The 25,830-nt window shown below is 42.8% G+C and overlaps 1 protein-coding gene across 1 annotated transcript in view; it reads right to left on the bottom strand.

Annotated features, from left to right (window-relative positions):
* The window catches only part of ubash3ba (ubiquitin associated and SH3 domain containing Ba), a 55,074-nt gene extending 29,966 nt beyond the window's left edge, over positions 1–25,108 (bottom strand). The window contains exons 1-2 of the mRNA XM_041894521.2: positions 24,935–25,108; positions 24,494–24,668 (exon numbers count right to left, since the gene is read on the bottom strand). Coding sequence (XP_041750455.1) covers positions 24,494–24,624 — 131 coding nt within the window. The 5' untranslated portion in view covers positions 24,625–24,668; positions 24,935–25,108. The remainder of the gene's footprint in view (positions 1–24,493; positions 24,669–24,934) is intronic.
* Positions 25,109–25,830: the final 722 nt, after the last annotated feature.

Here is a 25,830-nt window from a genome sequence, read left to right as displayed (position 1 = left end):
ACCTTTTGATATAGCCAGTCATTTCAAAGATCACTTCACTGGTAAAGTGGACAAACTGAGAAGTTAAATTACAACATTGAACAGTGAACCATCATATGTTCCCACGGGGGGCCAGTATGAAAAATGTATGCACTCACTAATTGGAAGTCGCTCTGGATAAGAGTGTCTGCTAAATTACTAAACTGTAAACCGTGTATTGAAGACCTAATAATGAAAGAGAAGGATTGCCATTTTGAATTTGGTCAAGTTTGTGTGGAAGAGGTGGAAAAATGGTTGTTATCCATCAATAATGATACCAGCCACCAGGTATAGACAACCTAGATGGGAAACTATTGAGAATGGTAGCAGGCTGTATTGCCACCCCTATTTGTCATGTCTTTAACCAAAGCCTAAAAAGGAGTGTGTGTCCCCACAGGCGTGGAAGGAAGTTAAAGTAATTCCACTACGTAAAAATAATAAAAGCACCCTTTGCTGGCTCTAACAGCCACACAATCAGTTTGCTGCCTGTTCTTAGTAAACTGATTGAGAGAATTGTGTTTGAACAATTTTTAAAAGAACAAGTTAACCGACTTTCAGCATGCATATAGGGAAGGGCACTCAACTTGTACTGCATTGACTCAGATGACTGATGATTGGCTAAAATATTGATAAGATGATAGTTGGAGCTGTATTGTTCGATTTCAGTGCAGCCTTTGATGTTATTGATCATAATGTGTTATTGAAAAAAACTCACTTGTTATGGCTTTACATCACATGGATGGAAAGTTACTTATCCAAATGAACTCAGAGTATTCTTCAAATGGAAGCTTCTCTAACATCAGATACGCCCCCAGGTGGTAAGGGTAGGTAACAACACATCTGCCACACTGATCCTCAACACGGGGGCCCCTCAGGGGTGCGTGCTCAGTCCCCTCCTGTACTCTCTGTTCACCCATGACTGCATGGCCAGGCACGACTCCAACACCATCATTAAGTTTGCCGACGACACAACAGTGGTAGGCCTGATCACCGACAACGATGAGACAGCCTATAGGGAGGAGGTCAGAGATCTGGCCGTGTGGTGCCAGGACAACAACCTCTCCCTCAACGTGACCAAGACAAAGGAGATGATTGTGGACTACAGGAAAAAAAAAGAGGACTGAGCACGCCCCCATTCTCATCGACGGGGCTGTAGTGGAACAGGTTGAGAGCTTCAAGTTCCTTGGTGTCCACATCACCAACGAACTATCATGGTCCAAACACACCAAGACAGTCGTGAAGAGGGCACGACAAAGCCTATTCCCCCTCAGGAGACTAAAAAGATTTGGCATGGGTCCTCAGATCCTCAAAAATTATACAGCTGCACCATCGAGAGCATCCTGACTGGTTGCATCACCGCCTGGTATGGCAACTGCTTGGCCTCTGACCGCAAGGCACTACAGAGGGGTAGTGCGTACGGCCCAGTACATCACTGGGGCAAAGCTCCCTTCCATCCAGGACCTCTATACCAGGCGGTGTCAGAGGAAGGCCCTCAAAATTGTCAAAGACTCCAGCCACCCTAGTCATAGACTGTTCTCTCTGCTACCGCACGCGGAAGCAGTACCGGAGTGCCAAGTCTAGGTCCAAAAGACTTCTCAACAGCTTCTACCCCCAAGCCATAAGACTCCTGAACAGCTAATCATGGCTACCCGGACTATTTGCACTGCCCCCCCACCCCATCCTTTTACGCTGCTGCTACTCTGTTAAGTATTTATGCATAGTCACTTTAACTCTACCCACATGTACATATTACCTCAACTACCTCAACTAGCCGGTGCCCCCCGCACATTGACTATGCAACGGTACCCCCCTGTATATATAGCCTCCCTACTGTCACTTTATTCTATTGTATATATAGCCTCCCTACTGTCACTTTATTTTTACTTCTGCTCTTTTTTTCTCAACACTTTTTTGTTGTTGTTTTATTCTTACTTTTTTGTTTAAAATAAATGCACTGTTGGTTAAGGGCTGTAAGTAAGCATTTCACTGTAATGTCTGCACCTGTTGTATTCGGCGCATGTGACCAATAAAATTTGATTTGATTTGATTTGATTTGATACAGTGCGGTATTCCTCAGGGAAGTTGCCTTGGGACTTTACTCTTCTTAATTTTTTTACAAATGATTTTCCACTTGTCTTACAAGAAGCTCAAATGACTATGTATGCTAATGATTGAACACTACACATCAGCACCTACAGACAGTAAGCTCACTGAGACTCTTAGAAGGGAGTTACAGTCAGTGTCAGAATGGAAAATTAACAATAAACTGGTCTTGAATACATCTAAAAACCAAAAGCACTGTATTTGGTTCAAAGCATTCTCTTAGACCTAAACCTCAACTGGAGTTGTGCATAAATGTGTAACCATTGAAAAAGTTGAAGAAGCTGAACTCCTAGGAGCAACATTAGATGGTCAGTTATCATAGTCAAGTCATATTGACAACGTTGTTGTGAAGATGGGGAGAGGTATGTCTGTTATAAAAATATGTTCTGTGTTTGACACAAAGATCAAATGTACTAGTTGTTCAGGCTCTGATCTTGTCCCATCTTGATTACTGTCCCGTAAGATGGTCAGGTGCAGCAAAGAAAGACCTAGCAAAGCTGCAACTGGCTCAAAACAAAGCAGAATGCCTTGCCCTTAACTGCACACACAGAACTAACATCAACAACATGCATGATAGTCTTTCATGGTTGAGGAGAAATTGACTACTTCTCTTCTAGTCCTTTTAAGAAAATGCCTAACCTCTATTTGCATACACTTCAAACAGACATACCCCACCAGGCATGTCACTATGGGTTTCTTCATGGTACCAAACCAAAAACAGATTTAATGCATTGCTCAGTTATGTATAGAGCCATGTCATCATGGAACGCTCTGCCACCAGAGGTTACTCAGGAAAAAAGCAAGATTAACTTTAAAAAACATCACTGTGCCTCTCCTCTTTCTAAAGATCTAATTTAACTGTACTAATATATATATATAGTTAAATTAGATCTTTAGAAAGAGGAGAGGCACAGTGATGTTTTTAAAGTTAAACTTGCTTTATATGTGTGTGAAGTGTGTAAATAGTATTTTAGTTGTCTCTTGGTGTCTTTCCTATATATATATATATATATATATCTCATTTATTTTATTTTGAATTTAATGTAATATCCTGTTGTTCTTGTCTATTACTGTTCTGTACTTTGTATGTTTTATGTGGACACCAGGTAGAGCAGCTTCTGCATGTGCAGTAGTTAATGGAGATCCTAATAAACTAAACTAAACTCTCAGCACTTTGATTCTGTAAAGGTCACAAAACACTTCCTTAAACAGCCCACTTCCTGTTGGCGGACAAACGAGAGACAGACTGCCCTGACAGCAGAAAACGTGTGTGCGTGCGTATGCATACATGTGTATTTGTGAGTGTGTGTAGAAGTGCTTCTCTGATCAGAATATTAATTAATAGAGGCAAAAAGGTGTACGTTCTTTAATAGAGCATTTCAAAAGATATCTATTTTTACTCTCTGCATTATCGCTCAGTGACCACAGAAAGAGAGACAGAAGTTCTCTGTTTAGGGACGAGGAGAGAAGCAAAAAACGAGAGGCTTGGTTGGAACAGACATGTTGTTTAACACCACCATGAAGAAGAAAATGATGCTAATTATACAGGAAACTATTCATCCTCCCTGCATCATGTGACAAGACGCCACACATCAGTTATCTAACGAGTGTCAAGAGATTGAAGGATGAAGAATTCTACTTTCACTCCAGTATATTACAATGGCTATCAGATATTTCTCATGATCGCACTATAGTAAGCAATTCTGTCTTAGATAGCATGGTGGAAGTTGCCTACTTTAATAATGTGCTACATTGAAGTAGTGTTAATTTTATCAACACAAATAGTGCCTAAAATATTTGTCAAACATACATTTTTCAGTGGCAATTGACATGACTAACTGACTAAATAGACCCAGAAAAAACTATAACTAAACAAAAAGTATTTTTCATTTCAGTTGACTAAAACGAGACGAGAATAACTATGTGACTAAAATCTGACTACTAAATGGACTGGACAAGAGTTTTTGGAGAGATTGAGAGCTTTTCAGTGATACAGACAATTAATATTAGAAGCACATATGTGAAGCGTAATTCTGTTCAACAGTTGGAAGGATGTGCCACACCAGGCACATACAGCCTAGCCTACATCAGCTGGTGAGCTGCGGGGGAGCAAGTGATGAGTGTGGGCAGACCGGCTCCGCTCCAGCTCCGCCTCCGATTATACACATGGCGCAGGCGACTCTTGCTTTCCCATAGCTAACCAGTCATCCCCAGCCATCTAGTTAGACACCCTTTGCCTGGATAAGAAACACAAGCTGCTTTACGAAATTAAAAACAATAGCAGCATTAAGTTTAATAGTTAAACAACAGCCTAGCTATGTTTCTCTCCCTTGAATATAGAAACATTTTAGAATTTGTAGTCACGCTCAACCCTCGCACTTTCCCCACCGCATTTCATAGCCAGGTTCTGTAGCAAACGTACTAGCCAAGTCTCCTTTTCCTCAGAAACCATCTTGATTCTATCTATTACCATTCAAAAGATATGACTGATAAGACCGGCACTATGTTTTTTTCTTTCCATCCGTGCATTGGCGGGCCGCATTTTACATTCACAAAACATATCACAGGCCGTTCTAAAACTAGGCTACTAGCGGACCGGACCGTTAAACATTTGTTTAGGCTACACCTTGTTGAGTCACGTTCCCTCATCAGCTAGCTATAGCTAACAACCTGGGGTGCGTTCAGCAGGATGCAATGTTTCGCAACGTTCAGATAGCATATTCTATATAGAACAAACATGCCTCTGACATGTTGAATAAGGAATAACGTCGGCTCTATTCACAGAATTTCTATCTGCAATGTTTGAGAACGTATTGCAGCTGAACGTGGCCCTGGTAACATTACCAGTAACCTATATGCAAACATTTGGTGGCACAGAAAGAAAGGTAAAGGGATAGCAGACAATTTACTGACTAAATCCATCTTGCCACTACACTATTCTGACTGGCTAAATAACTTTATTTTGAGTTCATGTGGAGTCAGTGACTCAGACCTGAGCACTGGGATTCTGACTTAAGCCATAGGGACTCGTGACTCGATACGGACTCTAGGTTTAATGACTACTACATCACTGGGCGTAATTACACAGTAACTACATTGTAGTTACGCAGTAATAAGACAGTAACAACATATAGGGCTGTGCCTGAAAATAAAAGTATTGCATCACTTCAAAAAACAATATGTCAGAGCTATTGTCCAGGGACAGTGGTATGCCATGCCTATGGTATATGCCAAAGGTCAATTACCCATGTGACATACACTACATGACCAAAAGTATGTGTACACCTGCTCGAACATCTCATTCCAAAATCACGGGCATTAATATGGGGACTTGCTTCCATTCAGCCACAAGAGCATTAGTGAGGTTGGGCGATTAGGCCTGGCTCGCAGTCGGAGTTCTAATTCATTCCAAAGGTGTTCGATGGGGTTGAGGTCAGGGCTCTGTGCAGGCCAGTCGAGTTCTTCCACACCATTTCCACTGCTCCAGAGTCCAATGGCAGCGAGCTTTGCACCACTCCAAGTGACGCATGGCTAGGGCTGGGCGATATATTGAATTAATTTGTTCACTCCTACCCCATAAATGAGGCACCTAAAGACTCTCAGACCATGAGAAACAAGATTCTCTGATGGTCTGATGAAACCAAGATTGAACTCTTTGGCCTAAATGCCAAGCGTCACATCTGGAGGAAACCTGGCACCATCATTACGGTGAAGTATGGTGGTGGCAGAATCACGCTGTGGGGATGTTTTTCAGCAGCAGGGACTGGGAGACTAGTCAGGATCGAGGCAAAAATGAACGGAGCAAAGTACAGAGAGATCCTTGATGAAAACCTGCTCCAAAGCTCTCAGGACCTCAGACTGGGGCGAAGGTTCACCTTCCAACAGAACAACGACCTTAAGCACACAGCAAAGACAACGCAGGAGTAGCTTCGGGACAAGTCTCTGAATGTCCTTGAGTGGTCCAGCCGGAGCCCGGATTTAAACCTGATCGAACATCGCTGGAGAGACCTGAAAATAGCTGTGCAGCAACGCTCCTCATCCAACCTGACAGAGCTTGAGAGGATCTGCAGAGAAGAATGGGAGAAACTCCCCAAATACGTGTGCCAAGCTTATAGCGTCATACCAAGAAGACTCGAGGCTGTAATCGCTACCAAAGGTGCTTCAACAAAATACTGAGTAAAGGGTCTGAATACTTATGTAAATGTAATATTTCAGTTTTTTTATTTATTTATACAACCTGTTTTTGCTTTGTCACTATGGGGTATTGTGTGTAGATTAATGAGGGGAATAAATATATAAATATATATTTTAGAATAAGGCTGTAACCTAAAATGTTTTGGAAAAAGTCAAGGGGTCTGAATACATTCTGATGGCACTGTATAGTGTAGCTGTCATGTGGCAAACTGTATCCATAAAAACCAACTTCTGCAACATAGGATCATCCAATAGCTAGCTGCAGTTTAGCAACATGGCAATGCTTGGCCACTACAGTTGAAGTCGGAAATTTACATACACCTTAGCCAAATACATTTAAACTCAGTTTCACAATTCCTGACATTTAATCCTAGTAAAAATTCCCTGTCTTAGGTCAGTTAAAATAAAGTGGTGATCCTAAGAATGTGAAATGTCTGAATAATAGTAGAGAGAATGATTTATTTCAGCTTTTATTTCTTTCATCACATTCCCAGTGGGTCAGAAGTTTACATACACTCAATTAGTATTTGGTAGCATTGCCTTTAAATTGTTTAACTTGGGTCAAACATGTCAGGTAGCCTTCCACAAGCTTCCCACAATAAGTTGGGTGAATTTTGGCCCATTCCTCCTGACAGAGCTGGTGTAACTGAGTCAGGTTTGTAGGCCTCCTTGCTCGCACACGCTTTTTCAGTTCTGCCCACACATTTTCTATAGGATTGAGGTCAGGGCTTTGTGATGGCCACTCCAATACCTTGACTTTGTTGTGCTTAAGCCATTTTTCCACAACTTTGGAAGTATGCTTGGGGTCATTGTCCATTTGGAAGACCCATTTGCGACCAAGCTTTAACTTCCTGACTGATGTCTTGAGATGTTGCTTCAATATATCCACATAATTTTCCTTCCTCATGATTCCATCCATTTTGTGAAGTGCACCAGTCACTCCTGCAGGAAAGCACCCACACAGCATGATGCTGCCACCCCCGTGCTTCACGGTTGGGATGGTGTTCTTCGGCTTGCAAGCATTCCCCTTTTTTCTCCAAACATAACGATGGTCATTATGGCCAAACAGTTCTATTTTTGTTTCATTAGACCAGAGGATATTTCTCCAAAAAGTACGATCTTTGTCCCCATGTGCATTTGCAAACCGTAGTCTGGCTTTTTTATGGCGGTTTTGGAGCAGTGGCTTCTTCCTTGCTGTGCAGCCTTTCAGGTTATGTCGATATAGGACTCGTTTTACTGTGGATATAGATACTTTTGTACCTGTTTCCTCCAGCATCTTCACAAGGTCCTTTGCTGTTGTTCTGGGATTGATTTTCACTTTTCGCAGCAAAGTACGTTAATCTCTAGGCGACAGAACGCGTCTACTTCCTGAGCGGTATGACGGCTGCGTGGTCCCATGGTGTTTATACTTGCGTACTATTGTTTGTACAGATGAACGTGGTACCTTCAGGCATTTGGAAATTGCTCCCAAGGATGAACCAGAGGAGGTCTACAATTATTTTTCTGAGGTCTTGGCTGATTTATTTTCATTTTCCCATGATGTCAAGCAAAGAGGCACTCAGTTTGAATGTAGGCTTTGAAATACATCCACAGGTACACCTCCAATTGACTCAAATGATGTCAATTAGCCTATCAGAAGCTTCTAAAGCCATGACATCATTTTCTGGAATTTTCCAAGCTCTTTAAAGGCACAGTCAACTTAGTGTATGTAAACTTCTGACCCACTGGAATTGTGATACAGTGAATTATAAGTGAAATAAACTGTCTGTAAACAATTGTTGGAAAAATTACTTGTCATGCACAAAGTAGATGTCCTAACCGACTTGCCAAAACTATAGTTTGTTAACAAGAAATGTGTGGAGTGGTTGAAAAACGTGTTTTAATGACTCCAACCTAAGTGTATGTAAACGTCCGACTTCAACTGTATATCACAACAACTCTGGTCATGTTTTGTAGGGTTTACATCTAACCAGAGAACAAACAGAAAGAGGGAAGTTACAGAATAAGAAGAGAAAAATGCGGAAGAAAAGACAGGAAGAGGATAAGAAAAAAAGAAAAAAAGGTGTGAAGAAAAAGCAGATGAAGAGGAAAGGGAGGAAGAAGAGAAAGCGGGAGGAAGAATAGTCAGAGGAAGAGGAGGCAGAGGCCGAAGAATAATAATAATGAAGCCGAACCGGGCTAAGGCCAAGCCAGTGAACCCCACGGTTGGTCTAAGTTCCAAATGTAATCAGGCGTTGTAACTAAAAGCCTATTACTCTGCGGCCATCCCATCCCCACAGAGAGTCATCTGCACTGTGTTGCACAGGCCTTCCAGAGTCCTGCCAGAGCCTACAGCCAGTGCCCACAGGCTCTCAGTGTGGAAACAGACTGAGGATGGATGGCGATTGAGCACAACCAGTATGGTAGAGCAGGGAGGGACGCTTACTGTGGCAGCGACTTGGCAGATGGCTCATCCATAAACACATGCACAGAGACGCACTTGTACACAAAGACACCCTCCCGCTGTCAAACACACACATAAGGATAAACATGTGTTCAAACACATACCAGTAATCAGTCTTAAATGCAGTACCCTCTAACAGAAGCATTGGCTACTCACACACACATTAACAAGCAGCCTATGTCACATCATGTTAATGCAATGAGGCTGGTGAGTCAAACTTTTGTATTTTTGGGGAGAGTAAGTACACACTTGTTGTGGTCAACCTCATCTCAGATATACTGTACATCTGACATACAGGCACTGCGAAAGAAACGCACACTTCTCATGAACTGAAGAAACTGATAAAGACATCCCTGTTAGTCTATACCGTTTGTTTACGAAGCAGGGCATAACTGCTATCTCACAGTCAAACCACCATCAAGATCTAATTAGTATGTGTGAGAGGGTAATATAGACATTGATGCTGTACAGAGACTTCATCAAACCTTCCTGTCACAACATGTAATGAGTGTTTAAGTGAATTACTCACTTACATAGACTACATTTAGATGTGTGGCAATACCTGGAAAAGCATAGCTTTTTGTCCAGTAAAATACCTTACAAGCCACGTAGTCGCTCTGGCATCACCTCTGCTATCCTGGAAGGACACACTGGGCATTGAGATACACCCAAGTCATAAACTGTTCTCTCCGCTACCGCACGGCAAGCGGTACCAATGCACCAAGTCTGGAACCAACAGGACCCTGAACAGCTTCTACCCCCAAGCCATAAGACAGCTAAATAGTTAAATAGTTAACCAATAGCTTACCGGACTATCTGCATTGACCCTTTTTGCACTAACTCTAACACTGTAAGGTAGCAGCATGGTGTAGCCAGAGGACAGATAGCTTCTGTCCTCCTCTGGGTACTTTTACTTCAATACAAAACCTAGGAGGCTCATGGTTCTCACCCCCTTCTATAGACTTACACAGTAATTATTATTACTTCCGGAGAACATCCTCCAACCCATCAGAGCTCTTGCAGCATGAACTGACATTTCCACCCAATCAAAGGATCAGAGAATTAATCTAGTACTGAAAGCATATGCTACAGCTAGCACTGCAGTGCATAAAATGTGGTAGTTGACTCAGAAATAGAAAGTGGTTGAGCAAATTAATCTTTTATAAAATTAAGGAGAAGCAAGAGAGAGGGCTAGCTCTATATTTCGTAGTATACATTTTTTCACTTTCACTTTCTCAGCTAGTGTCAAATGCAGCTAGCTAGTTTAGCCTACTCAAAACACCTGGCTCTAACAGAGAGTGATGATATGTTAGCTAGCTGGCTATGGCTATCCAAAACTGGAACTCTTCCAAGTCAAGGTAAGCTTTTATTCATTTATTGCCACCGGGGACCGCCGGTGTAACTGCAAACTGATTGCTGCTGACTACACGGTACTGCATGCTTGTAGCAGGTTTACTAACACGTTATTTCTAGTAGCTATGCCTATGTTGACTATGACGTGACACCGATGTAGACTGTGTGTAGTGGTTAGCAGTCATGATATGAAGGTTTGGCTTGGGAAGGTTTTTTCGCCTGGTGTTGTGCACTGAATTCCACAAGCGAAGGGAAAAGGTGAGAGGACGAGAGAGCATCGATAGATGTGAGAAGTAATTATATATACAATGAGCTTTTTGTATGTGTCTGGTATGAACGTTTACTGTTTTGCGTGCGATCAGGGGTGCATTCATTGCGCAGACTGTTGAAAAGTGTTGACTGCCAAAATGAGTTTCCTGTGTCCCCCCCAAAACAAAAACAAAAATCGCACACACACCCCTTCAAATTAGTGGATTTGGCTATTTCAACTAAACCCGTTGCTATCGATAGACAAACATTGGCAGTAGAATGGCCTTTCTGAAGAGCTCAGCGACTTTCAACGTGGCACTTTCCAACAAGTCAGTTCGTCAAATTTCTGCCCTGCTAGAGCTGCCCCGGTCACCTGTAAGTGCTGTTATTGTAAAGTGGAAACGTCTAGGCGCAACAACGGCTCAGCCGCGAAGTGGTAGGCCACACAAAATCATCTGTCCTCGGTTGCAACACTCACTACAGAGTTCCAAAAACTGCCTCTGGAAGCAAAGTCAGCACAATAACTGTTAGTCGTGAGCTTCATGAAATGGGTTTCTATGGCCGAGCAGCTACACACAAGCCTAAGCTCACCATGCACAATGCCAAGCGTCGGCTGGAGTGGTGTAAAGCTCGCCGCCATTGCACTCTGGAGTAGTGGAAACGCGTTCTCTGGAATGATGAATCGCACTTCACCATCTGGCAGTCCGACGGACGAATCTGGGTTTGGCGGATGCCAGGAGAACGCTACCTGCCCCAATGCATAGTGCCAACTGTAAAGTTTGGTGGAGGAGGAATAATGGGTCTGGGGCTGTTTTTCATGGTTCGGGCTAGGCCACTTACTTCCAGTGAAGGGAAATCTTAACGCTACAGCATACAATGACATTCGAGACGATTCTGTGGTTCCAACTTTGTGGCAACAGTTTGGGGAAGGCCCTTTCCTGTTTCAGCATGACAACGCTCCCGTGCACAAAGCAAGGTCCATCCAGAAATGGTTTGTCGAGATGGGTGTGGAAGAACTTGATTGGCCTGCACAGAGCCCTGACCTCAACCCCATCGAACACATTTGGGAATAATTGGAATGCCGAATACGAGCCAGGCCTAATCGCCCAACATCAGAGCCCGACCTCACTAATGCTCTTGTGGCTGAATGGAAGCAAGTCCCTGCAGCAATGTTCCAACATCTAGTGGAAAGGCTTCCCAGAAGAGTGGGCAGCATGATCATTACACAGGCGCACCTTGTGCTGGGGACAATAAAAGGCCACTAAAACGTGCAATTTTGTCACAACGCCACAGATCTCAATTTTTGAAGGAGCGTGCAATTGCCATGCTGACTGCAAGAATATCCACCAGAGCTGTTGCCAGATAATTTCATATTCATTTCCCCACCATAAGCCGCCACCAACGTAATTTTAGAGAATTTGGCAGTACGTCCAACTGGCCTCAACCACAGACAACGTGTATGGCGTCGTGTGGGCAAGCGGTTTGCTGATGTCAACGTTGTGAACAGAGTGCCCCGTGTTGGTGGTGGTGATATGGTATGGGCAGGAATAATATACAGACAACAAACACAACTGCATTTGAATGTACAGAAATGGCGTGATGAGATCCTTTCTTTCAATGACAGACTGACCAGGTGAATCGAGGTGAAAGCTATGATCCCTTATTGATGTAACTTGTTAAATCCACTTCAAATCAGTGTAGATGAAGGGAAGGACACAGCTTAAAGAAGGAGTTTTGATCTTTAAGAGTATTGATGCACTCATGTATCAATCTAAGTAACATAATAAAAAATCCTTATCAAAATTTATGAATTTAAGCTAGAGATATGTCGGCTTTACGCATCTGAAGTGGAAGGTGGCTGAGCTACAGCGGTGTTTGTCAGACCATGAGACATCCCGAAAATCGGTCTTCTCACAAATATGTCTGCAGCTTCTGAGCGGTTTGGATTACAAAACTAATGACTCTCACGATTGTGTCCTCCGTTGTGCTCTACGACCCACACTAATATGACCCCACTGTGGAAAGGGGAGACTCTCACAAACACGATGGTGTTCTCTCTATGAACCCCACAAGTGTCACGGAACTCGTCTGAAGGTAACCCATACAAAAGGATGGAAGTATGGAGATAGTTTTCTGCAAACAAAAATAATGGGTTAAAAATGTGTAGAAGAAAAACAAATAAAATTTCCTGAGCTTTCAAATACAGTGAGGGAAAAAAGTATTTGATCCTCTGCTGATTTTGTACGTTTGCCCACTGACAAAGAAATGATCAGTCTATAATTTTAATGGTAGGTTTATTTGAACAGTGAGAGACAGAATAACAACAAAAAAATCCAGAAAAACATAAATTGATTTGCATTTTAATGAGGGAAATAAGTATTTGAACCCCTCTCAATCAGAAATATTTCTGGCTCCCAGGTGTCTTTTATACAGGTAACGAGCTGAGATTAGGAGCACACTCTTAAAGGGAGTGCTCCTAATCTCAGCATGTTACCTGTATAAAAGACCTGTCCACAGAAGCAATCAATCAATCAGATTCCAAACTCTCCACCATGGCCAAGACCAAAGAGCTCTCCAAGGATGTCAGGGTCAAGATTGTAGACCTACACAAGGCTGGAATGGGCTACAAGACCATCGCCAAGCAGCTTGGTGAGAAGGTGACAACAGTTGGTGCAATTATTCGCAAATGGAAGAAACACAAAATAACTGTCAATCTCCCTCGGCAAGACCTCACCTCGTGGAGTTACAATGATCATGAGAATGGTGAGGAATCAGCCCAGAACTACACGGGAGGATCTTGTCAATGATCTCAAGGCAGCTGGGACCAAAGTCACCAAGAAACAATTGGTAACACACTACGCCGTGAAGGACTGAAATCCTGCAGCGCCCACAAGGTCCACCTGCTCAAGAAAGCACATATACATGCCCATCTGAAGTTTGCCAATGAACATGTACTCCTGAGTGGCGCAGTGGCCTAAGGCACTGCATCGCAGTGCTAACTGTGCCACTAGAGATCCTGGTTCGAATCCAGGCTCTGTCGCAGCCGGCCGCGACCGGGAGACTCATGGGCGGCGCACAATTGGCCCAGCGTCGTCCAGGGTAGGGAAGGGAATGGCCGGCAGGGATGTAGCTCAGTTGATAGAGCATGGCGTTTGCAATGCCAGGGTTGTGGGTTTGATTCCCACGGGGGGCAAGTATAAAAAAAAATATGTATTCACTAACTGTAAGTTGCTCTGGATAAGAGCGTCTGCTAAATGACTAAAATGTAAAAATGTAAAAAAATTCAGAGGAGAACTGGGTGAAAGTGTTGTGGTCAGATGAGACCAAAATCAAGATCTTTGCCATCAACTCAACTCGCCGTGTTTGGAGGAGGAGGAATGCTGCCTATGACCCCAAGAACACCATCCCCACCGTCCATGGTGGAAACATTATGCTTTGGGGGTGTTTTTCTGCTAAGGGGACAGGACAACTTCACCGCATCAAAGGGACGATGGACGGGGCCATGTACCGTCAAATCTTGGGTGAGAACCTCCTTCCCTCAGCCAGGGCATTGAAAATGGGTCGTGGATGGGTATTCCAGCATGACAATGACCCAAAACACACGGCCAAGGCAACAAAGGAGTGGCTCAAGAAGAATCACATTAAGGTCCTGGAGTGGCCTAGCCAGTCTCCAGACCTTAATCCCATATAAAATATGTGGAGGGAGTTGCCAAACGTCAGCCTCGAAACCTTAATGACTTGGAGAAGATCTGCAAAGAGGAGTGGAACAAAATCCCTCCTGAGATGTGTGCAAACCTGGTGGCCAACTACAAGAAATGTCTGACCTCTGTGATTGCCAACAAGGGTTTTGCCACCAAGTACCAAGTCATGTTTTGTAGAGGGGTCAAATACTTATTTCCCTCATTAAAATGCAAATCAATTTATAACATTTTTGACATGTGTTTTTCTGGAAAAAAAATTCTGCCTCTCACTGCTCAAATAAACATACCATTAAAATTATAGACTGATCATGTCTTTGTTAGTGGGAAAACGTACAAAATCAGCAGGGGATGAAATACTTTTTTCCCCCCTCACTGTACCTTAGCCAAATACATTCAAACTCAGTTTCTCACAATTCCTGACATTTAATCTGAGTAACAATTCCCCGTCTTAGGTCAGTTAGGGTAACCACTTTATTTTAAGAATGTGAAATGTCAGAATAAGAGTAGAGAGAATGATTTATTTCAGCTTTCATTTCTTTCAGCTTTCATTTCTTTCATCACATTCCCAGTGTGTCAGAAGTTTACATACACTCAATTTGTATTTGGTAGCATTGCCTTTAAATAGTTTAACTTGGGTCAAATATTTTGGGTAGCCTTCCACAAGCTTCCCACAATACGTTGGGTGAATTTTGGCCCATTCCTCCTTACAGAGCTGGTGTAACTGAGTTGGGTTTGTAGGCCTCCTTGCTGGCCCACGCTTTTTCAGTTCTGCCCACACAATTTCTATAGGATTGAGGTCAGGGCTTTGTGATGGCCACTCCAATACCTTGACCTTAAGCCATTTTGACACAACTTTGGAAGTATGCTTGGGGTCATTGTCCATTTGGAAGACCCATTTGCGTCCAAGCTTTAACTTCCTGACTGATGTCTTGAGATGTTGCTTCAATATATCCAAATATTTTTCCTTCCTCATGATTCCATCTATTTTGTGAAGTGCACCATTCCCTCCTGCAGCAAAGCATCCCCACAGCATGATGCTGCCACCCCCGTGCTTCATGGTTGGGATGGTGTTCTTTGGCTTGCAAGCCCCCCTTTTTCCTCCAAACATAACTATGGTCATTATGGACAAACAGTTCTATTTTTGTTTTATCAGACCAGAGTACATTTCTTCAAAAATTCTGAAGTTGCAAACCGTAGTCTAGCTTTTTTATGGCGGTTTTGGAGCAGTGGCTTCTTCCTTGCTGAGCGGCCTTTCAGGTTATGTCGATATGACTAGTTTTACTGTGGATATAGATATTTTTGTACCTGTTTCCTCCAGCATCTTCACAAGGTCCTTTGCTGTTGTTCTGGGATTGATTTGCACTTTTCGCACCAAAGTACGTTCATCTCTAGGAGAGAAAATGTGTCTCCTTCCTGAGCAGTATGACGGCTGCGTGGTCCCATGGTGTTTATACTTGCGTACTATTGTTTATACAGATGAACGTGGTACCTTCAGGCATTTGGAAATTGCTCCCAAGGATGAACCAGACTTGTAGAGGTCTACCATTTATTTTCAGAGGTCTTGGCTGATTTCTTTTGATTTTCCCATGATGTCAAGCAAAGAGGCACTGAGTTTGAAGTTAGGCCTTGAAATACATCCACAGGTACACCTCCAATTGACTCAAATGATGTCAATTAGCCTATCAGAAGCTTCTAAAGTCATGCCATCATTTTCTGTATTTTTCCAAGCTGTTTAAAGGCACAGTCAACTTAGTGTATGTAAACTTCAGACCCACTGGAATTGTGATACAGTGAATTATAAGTGAAATAATCTGTCAGTAAACAATTGTTGGAAAGATTACTTGTCATGCACAAAGTAGATGTCCTAACCGACTTGCCAAAACTATAGTTTGTTAACAAGAAATGTGTGGAGTGGTTGAAAAACATGTTTTAATGACTGCAACCTACAGTGGAGAAAAAAAGTATTTAGTCAGCCACCAATTGTGCATGTTCTCCCACTTAAAAAGATGAGGCCTGTAATTTTCATCATAGGTACACGTCAACTATGACAGACAAATTGTAGGGTTTTTAATCAATTTATTTGCAAATTATGGTGGAAAATAAGTATTTGGTCACATACAAACAAGCAAGATTTCTGGCTCTCACAGACCTGTAACTTCTTCTTTAAGAGGCTCCTCTGTCCTCCACTCGTTACCTGTATTAATGGCACCTGTTTGAACTTGTTATAAGTATAAAAGACACCTGTCCACAACCTCAAACAGTCACACTCCAAACTCCACTACGGCCAAGACTAAAGAGCTGTCAAAGGACACCAGAAACAAAATTGTAGACCTGCACTAGGCTGGGAAGACTGAATCTGCAATAGGTAAGCAGCTTGGTTTGAAGAAATCAACTGTGGGAGCAATTATTAGGAAATGGAAGACATACAAGACCACTGATAATCTCCCTCGATCTGGGGCTCCACGCAAGATCTCACCCCGTGGGGTCAAAATGATCACAAGAACGGTGAGCAAAAATCCCAGAACCACACGGGGGGGACCTAGTGAATGACCTGCAGAGAGCTGGGACCAAAGTAACAAAGCCTACCATCAGTAACACACTACGCCGCCAGGTACTCAAATCCTGCAGTGCGAGACGTGTCCCCCTGCTTAAGCCAGTACATGTCCAGGCCCGTCTGAAGTTTGCTAGAGTCCATTTGGATGATCCAGAAGAGGATTGGGAGAATGTCATATGGTCAGATGAAACCAAAATAGAACTTTTTGGTAAAAACTCAACTCGTCGTGTTTGGAGGACAAAGAATGCTGAGTTGCATCCAAAGAACACCATACCTACTGTGAGGCATGGGGGTGGAAACATCATGCTTTGGGGCTGTTTTTCTGCAAAGGGACCAGGACGACTGATCCGTGTAAAGGAAAGAATGAATGGGGCCATGTATCGTGAGATTTCGAGTGAAAACCTCCTTCCATCAGCAAGAGCATTGAAGATGAAACGTGGCTGGGTCTTTCAGCATGACAATTATCCCAAACACACCGCCCGGGCAACGAAGGAGTGGCTTCGTAAGAAGCATTTCAAGGTCCTGGAGTGGCCTAGCCAGTCTCCAGATCTCAACCCCATAGAAAATCTTTGGAGGGAGTTGAAAGTCTGTGTTGCCCAGCGACAGCCCCAAAACATCACTGCTCTAGAGGAGATCTGCATGGAGGAATGGGCCAAAACACCAGCAACAGTGTGTGAAAACCTTGTGAAGACCTACAGAAAACGTTTGACCTGTGTCATTGCCAACAAAGGGTATATAACAAAGTATTGACAAACTTTTGTTATTGACCAAATACTTATTGTCCACCATAATTTGCAAATAAATTCATTAAAAATCCTACAATGTGATTTTCTGGATTTTTCTCATTTTGTCTGTCATGGTTGATGTGTACCTATGATGAAAATTACAGGCCTCTCATCTTTTTAAGTGGGAGAACTTGCACAATTGATGGTTGACTAAATACTTTTTTTCCCCACTGTAAGTGTATGTAAACCTCCGACTTCAACTGTATATACAGTGGGGAGAACAAGTATTTGTATTACAGTGCCGATTTTGCTCATCTAAAAAAAATAATCCAGAAAATCACATTGTATGATTTTTAAGTAATTAATTTGCATGACATAAGTATTTGATCACCAACCAACCAGTAAGAATTCCGGCTCTCATTCTTTAAGAAGCCCTCCTGTTCTCCACTCATTACCTGTATTAACTGTACCTGTTTGAACTCGTTACCTGTATAAAAGACACCCGTCCACACACTCAATCAAACAGACTCCAACCTCTCCACAGTGGCCAAGACCAGAGAGTTGTGTAAGGACATCAGGGATACAATTGTAGACCTGCACAAGGCTGGGATGGGCTACAGGACAATAAGCAAGCAGCTTGGTGAGAAGGCAACAACTGTTGGCACAATTATTAGAAAATGGAAGAAGTTCAAGATGACGGTCAATCACCCTCGGTCTGGGGCTCCATGCAAGATCTCACCTCGTGGGGCATCAATGATCATGAGGAAGGTGAGGGATCAGCCCAGAACTACACGGCAGGACCTGGTCAATGACCTGAAGAGAGCTGGGACCACAGTCTCAAAGAAAACCATTAGTAACACACTACGCCGTCATGGATTAAAATCCTGCAGCGCACGCAAGGTCCCCCCTGCTCAAGCCAGCGCATGTCCAGGCCCATCTGAAGTTTGCCAATGACCATCTGGATGATCCAGAGGAGGAATGGGAGAAGGTCATGTGGTCTGATGAGACAAAAATAGAGCTTTTTGGTCTAAACTCCACTCGCTGTGTTTGGAGGAAGAAGAAGGATGAGTACAACCCCAAGAACACCATCCCAACCGTGAAGCATGGAGGTGGAAACATCATTCTTTGGGGATGCTTTTCTGCAAAGGGGACAGGACGACTGCACCGTATTGAGGGGAGGATGGATGGGGCCATGTATCACGAGATCTTGGCCAACAACCTCCTTCCCTCAGTAAGAGCATTGAAGATGGGTCGTGGCTGGGTCTTCCAGCATGACAACGACCCGAAACACACAGCCAGGGCAACTAACGAGTGGCTCCGTAAGAAGCATCTCAAGGACCTGGAGTGGCCTAGCCAGTCTCCAGACCTGAACCCAATAGAACATCTTTGGAGGGAGCTGAAAGTCTGTATTGCCCAGCGACAGCCCCGAAACCTGAAGGATCTGGAGAAGGTCTGTATGGAGGAGTGTGCCAAAATCCCTGCTGCAGTGTGTGAAAACCTGGTCAAGACCTACAGGAAACGTATGATCTCTGTAATTGCAAACAAAGGTTTCTGTACCAAATATTAAGTTCTGCTTTTCTGATGTATCAAATACTTATGTCATGCAATAAAATGCAAATTAATTACTTAAAAATCATGCAATGTGATTTTCTGGATTTTTGTTTTAGATTCCGTCTCTTACAGTTGAAGTGTACCTATGATAGAAATTACAGACCTCTACATGCTTTGTAAGTAGGAAAACCTGCAAAATCAGCAGTGTATCAAATACTTGTTATCCCCACTGTGTGTGTGTGTATATATATATATATATATATATATGTAAAAGACACATTTTAATCAAACAATTTAAATATTTATTTATTCCTAAAGGGTTCCTAAAATTCTAAATCAAATAGCTAAATGATCCATTGTATGAGCACCTTAAAACAATTCCATTTGTTAGCCTAGTTTCTCCAAAACGACGTTGGATGCGACTTATGGTAGAGAAATTAACATTCAATTCTCTGGCAACAGCTCTGGTGGACATTTCAGTAGTCAGCATGCCAATTGCACACTCCCTCAAAACTTGAGACATCTGTGGCATTGTGTTGTGTGACAAAACTACACATTTTAAAGTGGCCTTTTATTGTCCCCAGCACAAGGAGCACCTGTGTAATGGTCATTCTTTTTAAACGGCTTTTTGATTTGCCACACCTGGATTATTTTGTCAAAAGATTAATGCTCATTAACAGGGATGTAAACAAATGTGCACAAAATATGAGAGAAATAAGCTTTTTGTGCATATGAAACATTTCGGGGATCTTGAAACATGGGACCAACACTTTACATGTTCCATTTATATTTTTGTTCAGTATAAATTCTCCGGGTAGCCATTTGATTAACTGTTCAGCAGTCTTATGGCTTGGGTGTAGAAGCTGTTCAGGTGCCTTTTGGGCACAGACTTGATGCTCTGGTACCGCATGCCTTGCGGTAGCAGAGTTAACATTCTATGACTTGGGTGGCTGAAGTTTTTGGGCCTTGCTCCGAAACCGCCTGGTATAGAGGTCCTGGATGGGAGTTCGGCCTCAGTGTGTAGCATCATGCAGTTGGATGCCGAGCAGTTGCAATACCAAGCGGTGATGCAGCCAGTCAAGATGCTCTCAATGGTGCAGTTGTATAACTTTTTTAGGATCCGAGGTCCCATGCCAAATGCCTCCTGAGGGGGAACAAGCGTTGTTGTGTCCTCTTCGCGACTTTGTCGGTGTGTTTGGACCATGATAGGTCCTTAGTGAGGTGGACACCGAGGAACTTGAAGATCGCAACCCGCTCCACTACAGCCCCATCGATGCGAATGGGGGCGTGTTCTACCCTCTGTTTCCTGTAGTCCTTGGAAGGCAAATCAGACCATCCAGCCAACTTGACAACTGTGGGAAGCATTGGAGTCAACATGGGCCAGCATCCTTGTGGAATGCTTTCGATACCTTGTAGAATCCATGCCCGACGAATTGAAGCAGTTCTGAGGGCAAAAGGTGTTCCTAATGTTTTGTACACCTGGTGTGTTATATATATATATATATTATAATTTTTTGGGGGGAAAGAAATAGCTCCCTAGTGTGCACTGCTGGTTGTCAAGTCAACAGTCTTTCCTGCAAGACATCTTGGAACCCATTCTTAAAAATGGAGAAGCAGCAGGAAGCTAACAACAACCACATTGAAATGTGAGATATTTACTTCTAATAATTCTCTCAGATGGATCCACATGGCTGATCTGACCTAGCCTGGGTGCCAGTGTTTCTGCTCTCTTGCAACACTCACCATTTCCAGATCCCCTCTTGCAAGAGAGCAGAAACAGACTGGCACCCAGGTTAGATCTGACCACTACACTCAGGATCACTGTGCCTTCCTCCTACAGAGCTGCATGTGACAGTGGCTGACTGTGTGTGTGCGCGCGCAAGAGTCCAGTGCTGTGACAGTGGCTGACTGTCCAGCTAGATCACATCTCTGATTATCGCTGCTTAAATGACTTGAATGAGTCAGCATGAATTCCCTTCATACAACAGTAGGGTTGTATGATTCATGTTCTCCACACACACACACACAATTAAGTTATTGTCCTCGAAAGGCTATGCCATTGCTACAGTAGTAGCTGAGGCTTGTGTGTTTGTAGAGTGAGTAAGTAGTAGTAGTAGTACTTCTCTGTACCAGGAAACCAGTCAGTCACTTCAGGGATTGAAGGTAAAGACTAACTAAGCAATTAGCCATGCTAACAAACAGAAGGATACACTGAACTGAGCAGGGTAGAGGAGGGTTAAGCAAACTATTTTAAAAAAACATCAATTTTTTAAAAGACAACCCAATCAACACTCACCATTTCCAAATTCCTATTGTTTGGTTGAAAAGCCATAATTTAAAACAATTTGCTTGTCTTCTTTTTCCTCCGCTTACAAAAGTTGGATAACTAAACCATCTGTGAAGCTCACATCTGGTGAGGAGTACATGGGAATATACTAGCATGTAAAACAGTCTTCAGGACACTAGCATGTGATTGTGAAACTGTGTTCAGGCTAATATTTAACAAAAGGCTGTTTGGTATAAGAAATATTGAACACCCGACCAGTAACACACAACTCTTCGTAGCAACAGTAGTGAGACATGATAATGCACTACTTTTCAGAGAGCAGATTTTCTGTAAGAAGAGTGGTTTTGGTAAAACCTGAGAAGTCTTGCTTTAGCAGTACCCTCCTGTCCGGTCTGTCTGTCTGTCTGTCTGTCTGTGACAGGATTAAAACGTAAACAGTAACAAAGGTGTTAGATGAGGTTGAGATCAAGGCTCTGTGCAGGCCAATCAAGTTCTTCCACACCGATCTCGACAAACCATTTCTGTATGGTCCTCGCTTTGTGCACGGGGGCATTGCCATGCCGAAACAGGAAAGGGCCTTCCCCAAACTGTTGCCACAAAGTTGGAACCACAGAATTGTCTAGAATGTATTGTATGCTGTAACATTAAGAAGGAACTAAGGGGCCTAACCCGAACCATGAAAAACAGCCCCAGACCATTATTCCTCCTCCACCAAACTTTACAGTTGGCACTATGCAGGTAGCATTCTCCTGACATCCGCCAAACACAGATTTGTCAGTCGGACTGCCAGATAGTGAAGCGTGATTCATCACTCCAGAGAACGCGTTTCCACTGCTCCAGAGTCCATTGGCGGCGAGCTTTACACCACTCCAGCCGACGCTTGGCATTGCACATGGTGATCTTAGGCTTGTTTGCAGCTGCTCGGCCATGGAAACCCATTTCATGAAGCTCCCGACAAACAGTTATTGTGCTGATAATGATTCCAGAGGCAGTTTGGAACGCGGTTGTTAGTGATGCAACCAAGGACAGATTATTTTTATGCACTACGCGCTGCAGCACTCGGCAGTCCCTTTCTGTGAACTTGCGTGGCCTACCACTTCGCGGCTGGGCCATTGTTGCTCCTAGACGTTTCTACTTCACAATAACAGCCCTTACAGTTGACCGGGGCTGCTCTAGCAGTACATAAATTTGACGAAGTGCCTTGTTGGAAAGGTGGCATCCTATGACGGGCCAAGTTGAAAGTCACTGAGCTCTTCAGTAAGGTCATTCTACTGCAAATGTTTGTCTATGGAGATTGCATGGCTGTGTGCTCAATTGTATACACCCGTCAGCAACGGGTTTAGTTGAAATAGCCATATCCTCTCATTTGAAGGGGTGTCCACATACTTATACTACAGTTGATCAATCAATGTATTTATAAAGGGCTTTTTTACATCAGCAGATGTCACAAAGTGCTTATACAGAACTCAAAACCTCAAAGAGCAAGCAATGCAGATGTAAAAAACTCCCTAGAAAAGGCAGGAATCTAGGAAGAAACCTAGAGAAGAACCAGGCTCTGAGGGGTGGCCAGTCATCTTCTGGCTGTGCCCGGTGGAGATAAGACTACATGGCCATTTAGGCCAGATCGTTCAAGATGTTCATAGATGACCAGCAGGGTCAAATAATAATCAAAGAGGTCATAGAGGGTGCAACAGGTCAGCACCTCAGGAGTAAATGTCAGTTTGCTTTTCATAGCTGAGCATTCAGAGGTAGAGACAGCAGGTGCGGGGGGAGGGGTGAAGAGAGAGCAAGAGAGGAAAGGGGATACCTAGTCAGTTGCACAACTGAATGCATTCAACCGAAATGTGTCTTCCGCATTTAACCCAACCCCTCGAGACATTATTGAAGGAGTTCAAGACCTGTCCAAGGTGGATGGTTGATCTGTTGAACATTACAACATTAGGCTATAGAGCAGGGATGGGCAACTTCGATGGGGGTGGGGGACACAAATCTGAACATGATTTATATATACACTAGATGACAGACAGGGGGCGCTGTTTTGAAGCCACCGCACCTCCATTTTGGCACTCCCCCACGATTGTAAAACAAATATTTTGGAAGTTATAGAAATGCATTTATTGATGTCTGCATTTGTTTTTGCCACATTTAATCTATTACAGACACATTAATGCATACTTTAAAATTATCTTATGTGAGCTAAACATTAAAACAATATACAAAATATATACTTTAAGGAAAATGTTAAGTACTAATGTTACGGTCCCCGCTTCAACAACAAAAAATACATTACATTTTGTCCTTGAAACCTTTCATTTATATACTGTAGAATTCCATTAATTCATATGGAGGACAGCTCCTTCTGGGGAGTGTCAATATGGCCAACCAGTGGCTTCATAGCCTCTCATTAGCCAATACATAGCATCAGCAATCCAGGGTTTATATACATCATTGGTCTGCATACCCACACATGTAGTAAGAGCCGGCCCTAAGCAACCTTTTGTTGGGCCCTGGGCATGTAAGGGTAATTACACAGCCACAATTCAAATACTCACTAAAAACAATACATCCAACACCTATAACCTATTCATAATAAAAAACAGTCATCAGCTGTCGTAGGTTTGGTTAAATTTGAGCCATGATCTCCAGTCCATGCAGTGTATTCCAGTATATTGTAGCTCTTACTGAGGGGGCGGATTGTCAGAGTTGACTGTCAGAAAGTGACAATGGTGGTAACGGTTTGGTTTGTTATAAAACATATGAAGTGTTTGTTGAGTGATTCAATTGGTTTTAGAATGGTGGCTCCTGCTTGTGAGAAAATAACTCAATGTGAATAGATCATAACATGCATATATAGTTTGGCGGGCTCCAAAGGAAGGTAAAGTCCTATAAATCTGAAGTTGGATAGTCCAAACTGGACAGTGTTAAACACCTTCACCGGTTTCTTGAATGTCAAGTTGGAGTCCAAAATGATGCCGATATATAGACATGGCATTCGTCCCTCTACCAGTATGACGTGTTTATCTTTTAACACCGTTATGGAACAATATTGCTCTGCAACTTAACATAACATAGCAGGCTTAAAATAAAGCTTTGTGTGCTGTTCAGACACGCAGCCCAATTCTGATTTTTTTTCACTAATTGTTAGTTTTTGACCAATCAGATCTGAAAAAGGTCTGATGTTAGTGGAAAAATATCAATATTGGACTCCCTGTGTGAACGCAGCCTTAGTCTCCAGCCTAAAAATAGACTGCATTAGCTAGGGGAAGTGATCGAATGAATAGCAGCAGTACACTAGCTTTAAGGTCAGATACTCACGCCCTGGTCTTGGGGAATCCCATGGACAGCAGCACGTCCAGACTCGACCCATGTTTTACAGTGCCAGGTCGATTCTGGCGCTGCCTCCGCGGTGTGACTTTGGTGTAAAGCTCTTCTTTAGCTGCCATCATAACTCTCACCGTTCCATTGGTATTTCAGTCCTCGGTTCCACTTACTTTCAGCAAAACCAGAAAGATGGAGGCGGCGTTAGACATCGAAAACAGCGGATAATTTGGGTTAAACGGAATTAGACTAGACTTGGCTACACGTAAACGACAATCCCTTTTAGAGGATGTAATAAAGAGAACAAGATTGTGTTCCGAACATTTGGCTACAGAACCTGAGTTAACTAAGCAGCTTCCTGGTGAAACGCAGAGAAAGTCATAATAACGATAGCTGCAGAAGGGGGTCACTAGTCGGAAGTCACTTTTGCTCTCTCACCACATCGCCCCGAGTCGAATGCGCTGACTAGGATGGAAACTCTTTTTGCTGCGAGTCTCTTGCAATTGTTCGCTAAAAACGTTACAACACATTTGTGTCCTGAAATTATTTATCCGATGTAGCTATGCTTCAAAAATGTCTTATTTATGAATGGATTTTGAGTGAGCGTCGGGCCAGCCTGTCAAAAAGGTTGCAGCGCTCAACAGCACCGCCCCTTTTTCTTAAAGAGACAGGATTCGCTTGCGACAACGCAACACATTTCTTCTTTCTGTTACTGTATGATTAAATGTATCCATTCACGGTGCCTATACAGTGACTGCGCAAACAGAATATACGGTTAACCATGTGGATGTGGTGCAAAGACAGAGGGTATCTGTGGAATTCTTAACATTCCGAAAATATCTTTCTGTAACTGTACAAGTTGTATATCTTTACATTTTTTTTGTCTGGAAAACAGTAGGCTACACGGGGACACCGCTAATTGGCACAGGTCAGGGGGCATTTTAACGTTTTCTAATTAGCCCTACACCAAACTTGCAATACACTGTAAACAAAACATTTTAATACAGTGTACCGTTCAATAATATTCTTTCTAGATCTAGGATGAACTGATTATGGTAAAAGATAGATAATATTCAACAGTACAGAAAGACCCTGGGTGATCTTAGCTAGCACCCTGTGGATACATTCTGAGCTACTGTTATTATTATTACTATTATGTACAAAGTCAAAGATATGGCAAGCACAATTATATCACGAAAATAGTATTTCAGAGACCGTTCTTCATGTAAGCATTATTATGAAAATATTATTTAATATATTAGCATTAGGTGTTACCTTATAATCAACAAATACATTAATCTGTCAATCTTAAAATGCTCAGATATAAAAAGGAT

This window comes from Coregonus clupeaformis, chromosome 13, assembly GCF_020615455.1.
Source record: "Coregonus clupeaformis isolate EN_2021a chromosome 13, ASM2061545v1, whole genome shotgun sequence".
NCBI classification, from domain to species: Eukaryota; Metazoa; Chordata; class Actinopteri; order Salmoniformes; family Salmonidae; genus Coregonus; species Coregonus clupeaformis.
Note: the sequence above shows the minus strand (reverse complement) of the source record. Positions and strands in the feature narration are given on the sequence as shown.